The sequence below is a fragment of the Cebus imitator genome, unplaced genomic scaffold, assembly GCF_001604975.1.
Source record: "Cebus imitator isolate Cc_AM_T3 unplaced genomic scaffold, Cebus_imitator-1.0 Scaffold427, whole genome shotgun sequence".
Lineage (NCBI taxonomy): Eukaryota > Metazoa > Chordata > Mammalia > Primates > Cebidae > Cebus > Cebus imitator.
The window spans coordinates 943,434-955,176 of record NW_016107742.1 but is presented as its reverse complement, the minus strand read 5'-3'; the positions used below and the strand labels follow the sequence as shown (position 1 = coordinate 955,176).

Here is an 11,743-nt window from a genome sequence, read left to right as displayed (position 1 = left end):
AATAGTTTGCAGATATTTTCTCCTCTTCTGTAAGTTCTCATTTCATTCTGTTGATTGATTCCTTTTCTGTGCAGAAGCTTTTTAGTTTGTTTCAATAACATTTATTTATTTTGGCTCTTGTTGCCTGTGCTTTTGTGGTATTATTCATAAAATCTTTTTCCAGACCAATTTTTTTTTTTTTTTGAGGAAGAAAGAAAGAATAAAGAAAAAAAGAAAAAGAATGAAAGAGAGGAAGAAAGAGGAAGAGGAAGAGGGAGAGAGAACAGGGGTGTTGTTTTATTGCCCGGGCTAGAATGCAAGTCCAGCCTATTTGAATAGTACTCTGCCATTATACGTTACTCTCACAGATATAATTTCACTTGATCCTCAGAAAACCCTGTGAGAAGAGAGGGCAAGAACGACCATTTGCATTTTCTAGAAGAGGGGACAGTCTTACAACGGGGAAGAAAATAGGCTAAGAAGATATCTCTGTTTGGTGGTGGAGTCAAAACTGGAGCTTCTCCTCCAGGCTCAGGCTCATTGATCGCCTCAGGGCCCTGCCTCTAGCCCAGACTAGGCCCCTCACAGCTGCTCTGTGATAGCTGACAATGTTGACTACCTTGGAGCCACCTGGGCTGTCCTAGGACAGAGTTTTGGCTGTGAGTGTCAGATACCCAAGCTTTAGGATAACGCGCTCTCTGGGGGAATGGAGGATGGCTATGGTGATCAGGGGTGCTCTGCAGGGGAGACCAGAGACTCTCAAAGAAGAGGCTCTTGAGCCAGGTTGGAGGCTATATGAGAGATTTAGTAAATGACAGGACCCTGGTCCTGGCTACTGACACAAGGCAGGAAGAAGGGAGAAGACCCAGAGGTGTTTGGAGGAAGGCAGCAGGGAGCTGGCTGTGGATAGTGGAGGGAGCTGGCTGTAGATAGTGGAGTTGAGCTTCACACTGGAGTGACTGAGGCTGGGGAAGGAGAGAAAGCCAGGCACTCAAGCCCTGACCTCTGACAGAGAGCCATGGGCAGAGGCACAGGCACAGTACACCTATTTCTTTGTCCCCAGGTACGGGATGCGATATGTGGCCAAAGTCCTAAAGACAACTCTGGTGGAGAAATTCCCTGATGCCACAGAGAGCGAGGTCTATAAGGCAAGTGTGGTCTCCCCACCCCCACCTCCCAATCCCTCCTGTGCTCTGCTGGTAGCTGTGATCCCTAGACTGAGAAAAAAACACAGAGAATCCTGTGCCATTAAAATCCAAGGAAGGAAATATGCTGCCCCCTATAAATGGAGCCTGGCTCACCAGCAGGGCTTCAGGTGGCAGGTGGGAAGGCAGCTGGGGCATAAGCAAACAGAGTGGGCAACACCGGGCTTCTTGTCAGGAGATCTGGGTTCATGTCCTAGCTCTTGTTCAGGTTTGCCGTGTGGCCTTGAACAAGTTGCCCGCCTGCTCTGGGCCTGTTTTCTTTGAAGTAAGGGAGTTGGCCCAGGTGTTTCTTCCAGCCAAGCAAGCTGGGAATGTGTGGCTGCAGCAGTCAAGGTGGACCCAGGCCACTTCTGGGAGACTCTCCTCTGCCCTCAGGTAGTCGGGAACCTCCTGTATTACCGCTTCCTGAACCCAGCTGTGGTGGCTCCTGATGCCTTCGACATAGTGGCCATGGCAGCTGGTGGTGCCCTGACTGCCCCCCAGCGCCATGCCCTGGGGGCTGTGGCTCAGCTCCTGCAGCACGCTGCGGCTGGCAAGGCCTTCTCTGGGCATAGCCAGCATCTGCAGGTCCTGAACGACTATCTGGAGGAAACGCACCTCAAGTTCAGGTCTTGGATCCCTTTCCTCTCTGTCCCCTTTCTTCCCTCTTCTCATCTTTGACATCCCACTTCTCCCCTCCAGAATCCATGAGGACAAGAGGCATAAATAGAGGAGAAGAGGGGAGTGAGTGGGGTGGAGGATAGGTTGTTGGCAGGACTCCCCAATGGAGAGAAAGGGAGACTATTAAGAGAGATTGGCTTGAGGGGTCACTGGGATGGAGGTAGGGCAGGACAGAGGGTACAAGCTGAGACTGGAGAGCCTGAATTGGCCTGAGCAGTCGCTGGAGAAGGCCGGGAAAATGATGGGGACAGAACATGTATGGGGTGCTGGCCCTCCCCACTCTCACATGCCCTCCCTCCGGACAGGAAGTTCATCCATAGAGCCTGCCAGGTGCCAGAGCCAGAGGAGCGTTTTGCAGTAGACGAGTACTCAGATATGGTGGCTGTGGCCAAACCCGTGGTGTATATCACCGTGGGGGAGCTAGTCAACACGCACAGGGTGAGGGCTGTGATCTGCAGGGTGTTGGCTGGGTGGATGGGAGTTTGGTAGCCCGTGACGGGGTAGTAGGCTGGCCCAAGGGGGAGCCTGGCTCAGACCCTGCACCTCCTTTTCCTCTTCCGTCCTGCAGCTGCTGCTGGAACACCAGGACTGCATTGCCCCCGATCACCAAGACCCCCTGCATGAGCTCCTGGAGGACCTCGGGGAGCTGCCCACCATCCCTGACCTTATCGGTGCGTGCCCCCTTTGGCAGTTGGGGCCAGCTGGGGGGCCTGCAGGGAGGGAGAGACAGGCAGACCAACAGCAAATGGGAGCGTGCCCATGCAGCCTAGGTCCTGTGCCAGGCAGCTAGTTCCACACTCTCTCTCTGATCCTGACATGGGCACAGGAACACAGATTGATGTGGAGAAGGTAGACAGTAGAGGGACCCATGATCATCATGTAAATGGCCAATTAAGGGATAAGGGTCTCATTAGGTCTGGCTGAGGAGGAGGGGTTTCCAGGCCATGGAATAGGAGGAAGCCGACTTACTGGGAAGAAGGACAGAATGAAGATGATGACTGGAGAGAACCAGGAGCTGCAGGCTCAGAGGGAATGGTTCCTCTACCCTCAGAGCACCCAGGGCTGAGGGTGTAGGGGCGGCACAGCCCCAGTAACGCAAGGGTACTCTGGTTAACAGCCCTTCCATCAGTGCTAAGAGTTGCGGGCACAAGGTGGTTCTGCGGGCTGGTGTAGGAAAACTTCCTGAAAGAGGGGCACGTTGAGCAGCCGATTTAACGTGACCCCATCGGTGTGTGTGGGGGGGTGTGTATGAGTGTGTGTGTGTGTGTGTGTATGCGTGTATGCCTGTCTCCCTCTCATTCCTCACCATACCTCAGGGGAGAGCATTGCTGCAGGTGGGCACACGGACCTGGGCAAACTAGAAGTGTCCCTGACACTGACCAACAAGTTTGAAGGACTAGAGGCAGACACCGATGACTCCAACACACGTAGCCTGCTTCTGAGGTGGGTGATGCTGGCCTCTGCCCCTCCCTACCTGAGCACCCCAGCCCTGAGGCTGGCAAAATAGCCTTACTCTGAGGGGCCCATTCCACCTTCTTGCTGGGCTCCCTTATCCTTCAGGAAGTTCTCCCTGAAGCCTACCTTTATTCCCCTTGTGGCAGCCTTGGCGCTTTTCCATCTGGCATCCTCAGCTTTTTGCTCTGTGTTGTACTGAAGGTAAAGGAATGGCAAAGATATTGGCAACAGCAGGTGTTTGCATATTGTACGGTTTACCAAATGCTTTTTTCTTTTTTAAGTAGACACAGAGTCTCGCGATGTTGTCCAAGCTGATCTCAAACTCCTGGCCTCAAAGCTATCCACCTGCCTCAGCCTCCCAAAGTGCTAGGATTACAGGCTTGAGCCACTGCGCCTGGCCCAGACGCTTTTTATATGTTATCGTTTATTCTCAGGAACAAGCTATGAGGTAGATGGTGGCTTCCCCTCTTCATAGTTGAGGAAAGACTCAGGAGTTATGTGATTTGTCCAAAGTTTCACAGCCAGTGGGTTGTAGAGCTCATGTTCTAATTCCACATTCTTTTTTTTTTGAGATGGAGCCTCACTCTGTCGCCCAGGCTGGAGTGCCGTGACACAGTCTCAGCTCACTGCAACCTCCACCTTCTGTGCTCAAGCGATTCTCCTACCTCAGTCTCCCGAGTAGCTGGGAGTACAGGCACCTGCCACCACGCCTGGCTAATTTTTGTATTTTTAGTAGAGATGGGATTTCACCATGTTTGCCAGCCTGGTTCTGAACTTCTGACATCAGGTGGTTTGCCTGCCTCGGCCTCCCAAAGTGCTGGGATTGCAGGTGTGAGCCACCACACCCGGCATAATTCCGCATTCTTGTTGAGTGTGATGGTTAGGAGATAGGCCTGAGCTTTTTCTTCCCCAGTTCTGCAAAAGTGAGAAGGGCTGGGCTGCTCATCTGGGCAGACGAGGAGCCAAAGTACCAGCTCAAGCTCCCTGCCAACAAGGGAACCCCTTCCACCCGTTAATTCACTCATAAACAAGTGAGCCGAGTATTGTCTTTGTCCTGCCGTCAAAGGGCTGAGAGCAGGGTTGGGCTAGGGCTGAACACAGTCAGAGCACCACCAAGAGGGCGGTCGGTGTCAGATGCATTGAGAGCTAGGGAGAAGCGATGGCTGGGCAGGGAGGATGTGTGTGCTCAGCTGAAGGACTCAAAGGAAGAAAGTTTGTGCGGAGGGTATTCTAGGCAACGTCATCCCCCATCCCTCGCGCGCTCTCCTTACCTCCTAGCAGCCATGCTATAGAGCAGGGTCCACTCGCTCTCAGACCTCTGGCCAGTCCCATGTCCAGGCCCTGCCCCTACCCCTGCCCCTCACCTCTCCTCCATCCCTGCCCTCCTTGTACAGCACCAAGCAGCTATTGGTGGATATCATACAGTTCCAACCTGGGGACACCCTCAAGGAGCTCCTGTCCTTCTCGGCTTCCAGAGAGCAGGTGAGTGGCCGGGCCAGCCCACAGGTTCTGTCTCATTCGTCCCTGCCTCACGCTACCTGCACCGCTGCTTCCCTCCTCTGAACCTCACCCACAGTTGGCCAGAAGCAAACACCTGTGTTCACCAGTAATGGGAACTCTGGAGGCCTACAGGGTGAGGGGCACAGCCTTAGCTTTGGGAAGCCTCAGGCTGCAGAGTCATGGGGCCCCACCCATCTCCCCACTGCACACGCTGAATCCAGCACCAACACTAGGGCCATGGCGGGCGCTGAGAGGCGGTCTGGGAAGGCTCCCTTGGAAAGCTTGCACTCAGAAAAGAGTGGTCTGCTAGAAGGCCTGGAGGCAGAAGGTGGTAGACGCGCGGGGGGCCAGGGGCAGGTTGGGCCAGCTGGAGTGAAGACTGAACCCGGGTCTTCCCAGAGAAAAGGTGGCGATGGCCACTAGGGGGATATCCCAAAACAGAACAGAAAGGGAAATGCCTCCAACACCCTGTGCCGTCACAAAGGTCCGTTGTTAGGAAGTCACTGCTGGTGTCTGTCCGGAATCCGCAGCTTCAGTTTGGGTTTCCTTTGGGCCACTTCTCCCCTGTGGTGATCCATGAGGCCCTCCCATGTGTGACACTGTGTGTTATGATGTTATACCTTTATTGTCTTCCTAAGCTACGCCCTGGCCAGCCCATACCCTGCAGAGGCTGGGCTCTGGGGCACTTTCTTTACACCCAGAAAAATGTTCAGGCCTCCCTTGGTTGTTGGTGCCCTTGGGGCCTTCCCTGGTGTGGGGACAGAAAGGTAGGGCCTGGTAGACCCCTCTAGCGTCTCTGTGTCCCCAGGAAGCAGCCCACAAGCAGCTGATGAGCCAACGCCAGGCCTGTGCAGCCCAGACCCCGGAGCCACTGCGACGACACCGCTCGCTGACAGCTCACTCCCTCCTGCCACTGGCAGAGAAGCAGCGGCGTGTCCTGCGGAACCTGCGCCGACTTGAAGGCCTGGGGTTGGTCAGCGCCAGCAATGGCTACCAGGGGCTACTGGACGACCTGGCCAAGGTAACGACCTGGGCCTGGGCTCTGTGTGCCCGTGTGTATGTGTGTGCATGTACATGTTGATCCATAGTGTTGGCAGGCCCCTCCCTGATGAGTGCCCACCCAAAATTGTCACCAGCCAGGGGAAGGCTCAGGGTCATTTTTGAAGGAAAGATTTTTTTTTTTAATCTTTTTTTCTTTTTGAGACAGAGTCTTGCTCTGTCCACAGGCTGGAGTGCAGTGTCACAATGTCGGTTCACTGCAACCTCCACCTCCTGGCTTCAAGCGATTCTTCCGGCTCGGCCTCCCGAGTAGCTGGGACCACAGGTGCGTGCCACCATGCCCAGCTAATTTTTGTATTTTTTTAGTAGAGATGGGGTTTCACCATGTTGGCCAGGATGGTCTTGATCTCTTGACCTTGTGATCCTCCCACCTCAGCCTCCCAAAGTGCTGGGATTATAGGCGTGAGCCACCGCACCCGGCCAATTTTTTTTTTTTTAAATTGAGACAGAGTCTTGCTCTGTCACCCAGGCTGGAGAGCAGTGGTGCAATCTTGGCTCACTGCAACCTTCACCTCCCCAGTTCAAGCGATTCTACTGCCTCAGCCTCCCGAGTAGCTGGGATTACAGGTGCCCACCACCATGTCTGGCTAATTTTTGTATTTTTAATAGAGACAGGGTTTCACCATGTTGGCCTGACTGGCTTCAAACTCCTGATCTCAGGGTCTTCCTACCCTGGCCTCCCAAAATGCTGGGATTACAGGTGTGAGCCACTGCACCTGACTGCCAGACGTTTGTATTTTTAGTAGAGATAGGGTTTTACCATGTTGGCCAGGCTGGTCTCAAACTCCTGACCTCAAGTAATCCGCCCGCCTTGGGCTACCACAAAGTGCTGGGATTACAGGTGTGAATCACCACACCTGCCTTGAAGGAAAGATCTTGAAGTTAGGGAGGAGGTGTTCTTGCAACTCTCTCTCTGTTTTTTCCACATTAGCCAGATAATGTGCCCAGATCAGGTTTGAGGGAGGCAGTCCTTTGCTTATGACCTACAAAAGTATCCTTGCAATTTTCTTGTACTAAAAAACAAAGAGCCTTGAAACCAGTTAGTCTTCAATGGGAAGAGGCCCTGAGGACATGCTTTGAGGATTTGAGATACCATCCTTAAAATTGTCCTTCTAGGAAAACAGCGTTGAAGCCTGCTCTTCTGAAGAGCCTCACAGTGTGTAGTTCTTGGGCCTGTGTCAGGCCCTAAGGCTCTCCTGCCAGGAAGGACCACTCATCCCTCCCACTGTTCCCCAACCCCAGGACATCCGCAACCAGCACAGACACAGGCACAGGCGGAAAGCAGAGCTGGTGAAGCTTCAGGCCACATTACAGGGCCTGAGCACTAAGACCACCTTCTATGAGGAGCAGGGGGACTACTACAGCCAGTACATCCGGGCCTGCCTGGACCACCTGGCCCCCAACTCCAAGTAGGTGCTGCTTTCCTGCACTCAGAAGGTTATGTGTGACTTCTCGCCTCTGCCCATGTCACCTTTGCCCCACCATCTCCCAGCTTTGAAAGGGGAATCTCACCCAGCACAGCACAGTTCCTTCCTAAGTCTGGTCTTTGAGCCTCACTTACAAAGTCCTGGGCTCAAGTGCAATCCCCCTCCTCTGTCTTCCATCAGTGAGAAGTCTTCCTTGGGGTCTCATTTCCTTTCCAGCCACAGGGAATGAGTGTCTTTGGCGGTAAAGAGTTTGTGGGATGAATTCTCTGGGGCCTTCTTTTAATCAGGAGTTCTGGGAAGGGGAAGAAACAGCCTTGTCTTCATTACACTGCTGCTCAGCTCCTGGAAAAGGGTGTCTTGGTGGAAATTGAAGATCTTCCCGCCTCTCAGTAGGTGTCTTTGGAAGGCAGGATGTCAGCCCCTTCCTGTCCTCTAACCTGGGGGTGGAACTCTGGGCTGGACACTGGGTGGAAGGGAAGGAGGAGCATGGTCCCGGCCTTGGAGGAGCTGCTAGAATGATGGCGGAGACAGAGCATGCCCAGACAGAATGTGAAGGGCCATGGACATGGTCTAGCACAATTCTAGGTGCCCTGAGGCAAAGGGTACTGGGAAAGCTTTGGAGAGGTGAGAACAGCTGGGTAGGGTGGGGCAGCTAAAGACATGGTGTCGGGAGCAGAAGTAAAAGTGGGAGGAGACAGTGAGCTGGGCCCTCTGGAGTGACAGAGGGGAAAGCTGGCTCCAGATGACACTGCTGCCCGGGATGAGGAGCAGTGGGTGCAAGAATGTGGCTATAGCCCTGGAAAGAGGCAGTAGGGTTCCTGTTTTGAATCTGGTTCCTGACAGCTTCAGAAACGTCATCTTTGACATCACCCCGGGAGATGAGGCAGGAAAGTTCGAAGTAAATGCCAAGTTCCTGGGTGTGGACATGGAGCGATTCCAGCTTCACTATCAGGTGAGAGGACAGTTCCATGAACCTGCAAGACACCTGCTGGGCTTTAGGTGCTGGCCTGGAGAGAGCAGCTGGCCTCGCTTCCCTAGTCCTCAGATGACACCAGCTCAGCTCTTCACCCGATCAGTATCTTCTGTTCCTGAAGAGAAGGGTGGGGGTCTGTGCAGCCCAAGGCCCCCTTTCCCCATTCCCTGACACCCCACTACCAAGCATCAGGGAGACTGGAGTAGGCCGCTGGTGTCAGAAACAGGATTAATATTTGAAACCCTATCACATGTCAGGGACTTTACATGTTACCTCCTTTAATCCTCTCCACCGCTCTGAAGTATTATCCCCATTTTACAGGCTCTGAGGCGAAAAGGTTAAGAAGCTGACCTAAGTCATAGGCCAGTGTTCAGGAAAACTGTGTGCGTGTGTGTGTGTGTGTGTGACGAAGTCTTGCTCTGTCGTCCAGGCTAGAGATCTCAGCTCACTGCAACCTCCACCTTCCAGATTCAAGCGATTATTCTGCCTCAGCCTCCCGAGTAGCTGGGATTATAGGCATACACCACCATGCCCGGTTAATTTTTTAAAGTTATTTTTAGTAGAGACGGGGTTTCACCATGTTGGTCAGGCTGGTCTCGAGCTCCTGACCTTGTGATCCGCCCATCTCGGCCTCACAAAGTACTGGGATTACAGGTGTGAGCCACCACACCCAGCCGAGCAGTGGTTTTAAATCCAAATCCTTTTGCTCTGCTGTTTTGTCTTTTGAATAAGAAAAATGATTTCAGCTGCCCGCGGTGACTCACACCTGTAATCCCAGCACTTGGGGAGGCCAAGGCGGGCGGATCACCTGAGGTCAGGAGTTCAAGACCAGCCTGGCCAATATGGCGAAATCTGTCTCTACTAAAAATACAAAAATTAGCCAAGCATGGTGGCGGGTGCCTGTAATCCCAGCTACTTGGGAGGCTGAGGCAGAAGAATCACTTGACCCCAGAAGACGGAGGTTGCAGTGAGCTGAGATCACACCACTGCACTCCAGCCTGAGCAACAGAGCAAGACTCCGTCTCAAAAAAAAAAAAAAGGAGGCCGGGCGCGGTGGCTCAAGCCTGTAATCCCAGCACTTTGGGAGGCCGAGGCGGGTGGATCACAAGGTCAAGAGATCGAGACCATCCTGGTCAACATGGTGAAACCCCGTCTCTACTAAAACTACAAAAAATTAGCTGGGCATGGTGGCGCGTGCCTGTAATCCCAGCTACTCAGGAGGCTGAGGCAGGAGAATTGCCTGAACCCAGGAGGCGGAGGTTGCGGTGAGCCGAGATCGCGCCATTGCACTCCAGCCTGGGTAACAAGAGCGAAACTCCGTCTCAAAAAAAAAAAAAAAGGAAAATGATTTCAAGCCCTGGTTCTGCTTGAATTGACATTTGATCAAGTCACTGTACCTCTCTTGCCTCAGTTTCTTCATTTGTGAAGTGGGATTTCAGTGCCCTGCTTCAGTGGCCAGTGCTACTGGTGACTGCAGAAGGCCCCATGATGTGAGTATTTTGTACACTGTCTGGCTAGACCACATTCAGAACCCCTTAAACTCCCCTCCCTGCCTCTTCCCTCCTAGGACCTCCTGCAGCTCCAGTATGAGGGTGTGGCTGTCATGAAACTTTTCAACAAGGCCAAAGTCAATGTCAACCTTCTCATCTTCCTCCTCAACAAGAAGTTTTTGCGGAAGTGACAGGCAAAGGGTGCTACCCAAGCCCCTCTTGCCTCACTGGATGCTTTCTTTAACACTAACTCACCACTGCACTTCTCTGCAGACACCTAGAGCTCAGGACTGGGCAAGGCCCAGGGATTCTCGCCCCTTCCCCAGCTGGGAGGAGCTTGCCTGCCTGGCCACAGTGTATCTTCTAATTGGCCAAAGTGGGCCTTGCCCAGAGTCCAACTGTGTGGCTTTTATCAACCCTGGCTTTCCTGCCAGATGGTAGAGCATGGGCCTTGGCCTGGGAAGGCCACTACTCTTGTATCTGCTACTGCCCTCCCATGGTCACCCCAATCTCACAGGCACTGCTCCCGTGGCTTGATTTCTCCCGCTACCTTCCCTCTCTCTACACTCCCACAAAGCCAGGGCCAGGCTCCCCATCCCTGCCTCCCACTGTGTCAGCAGCGGGTGTTCCCTGCCTGCCTGAGTCTGGGCAGCTCTGCTGCTATGATCTGTGTACCCTCCAACCCAGGCAGGGACTGAGGGTATGCAGTGTGCATTAATGCCCATGTGGCACTGTTGGCTCCCTGGCAGCATGGGCAAGATGACCTTCCATTAACCTCAAGTCTCATTCTTGTTTGTAGTGTTTTATATGTGGGTCACTAGGATATTTATTCTCTCTCCCATCCCTACACTCTGGATCATTGTGCAGCCTTAATCAGGGTTTTAATTCTTTGATTTTTTTGAGCTCAAAGAGAGAGTTCTCATTTTTCCTGTTCAAACTAATATCCATACCAGTGGTTTGTTGTTGGAAACCGAGTTTCACTCTCGTTGCCCAGGCTGGAGTGCAATGGCACAATTTTGGCTCACCACAACTTCCGCCTCCCAGGTTCAAGCGATACTCCCGTGTCAGCCTCCCGAGTAGCTGGGATTACAGGCATGTGCCACCACGCCCAGCTAATTTTGTATTTTAAGTAGAGGTGGGGTTTCTCCATTTTGGTCAGGCTAGTCTCGAACTCCTGACCTCAGGTGATCCGCCTGCCTCATCCTCCCAAAGTGCTGGGATTACAGACCTGAGCGACTGTGCCCAGCCCATGCCAATGTTTTATGCCTTGGATTTAGTCAGTTTAGGTTGGGGCAACAGAGTTCTCACTCATGTTTAAGATCTCCTTATTTCAGCTCCGTAAGATCAAAGAGGAGTCTTTCCCTTCTCTCTTTTACCTTCAGGATTCTCATGCTCTGCAGCTGACTCTTCCAGGCAATTTCCATAGATCTGCAGTCCTGCCTCTGTCACAGTCTCTGTTGTCCCCACATCTACCCAACTTCCTGTACTGTTGCCCTTCTGATGTTAATAAAAGCAGCTGTTACTCCCACATCTGTTAAACCTTATTTCATTTTCTGTGGAGCCAGCCTCCAAGTTCTGGAACACATCTTCCCTGAGAGAGCTGGGGAATCCTTCCTGCAGCCTCCCCCAGCCCTCTGCCTGCCTCTGGTGTGAGTCCACTCTGCCTGCCTGAGCTCGTAAAAGCTTAATGAGATGTGGCATTTATTCTCTCTTCCCTCCCCCAGGGGACAGAGAGGAGGAAGGAATGCTTAGGTTTCAGTTCTGTTTTTATCGGCCACTCTGAAGACTAAAGCGGAGAGGAGAAGCCAATCTAACTTCTACCCTACCTGTCTCACACACAGTACCAGCAGGTTCTTTTCCTGAGCCTTGGGTGGTGATACCCACCAAGGTTCTTACACTTTAACTTCTTAGGTATTGTAGATTCTACACTCTGATCAAAATCTCCTTTCCAAGAGGAAAGCCCCCTCCTCTCCTCCTTGCTTTCAGAAAGTAGGG

At 52.8% G+C, this 11,743-nt stretch overlaps 1 protein-coding gene across 3 annotated transcripts in view; it reads left to right on the top strand.

The window, feature by feature from the left end:
- Nucleotides 1-10,476, top strand: part of IQGAP3 (IQ motif containing GTPase activating protein 3) — a 45,967-nt gene extending 35,491 nt beyond the window's left edge. For 2 of the 3 annotated variants that reach the window (XM_037731878.1, XM_017510018.2), the window contains exons 28-38: nt 1,043-1,127; nt 1,560-1,792; nt 2,150-2,282; nt 2,413-2,515; nt 3,161-3,287; nt 4,694-4,781; nt 5,608-5,820; nt 7,101-7,267; nt 7,573-7,674; nt 8,129-8,237; nt 9,826-10,476. In XM_037731878.1, the coding sequence (XP_037587806.1) occupies nt 1,043-1,127; nt 1,560-1,792; nt 2,150-2,282; nt 2,413-2,515; nt 3,161-3,287; nt 4,694-4,781; nt 5,608-5,820; nt 7,101-7,267; nt 7,573-7,674; nt 8,129-8,237; nt 9,826-9,939 (1,474 nt within the window). In that variant the 3' untranslated portion in view covers nt 9,940-10,476. The other variant, XM_037731879.1, reaches the window with a different exon arrangement.
- Nucleotides 10,477-11,743: the final 1,267 nt, after the last annotated feature.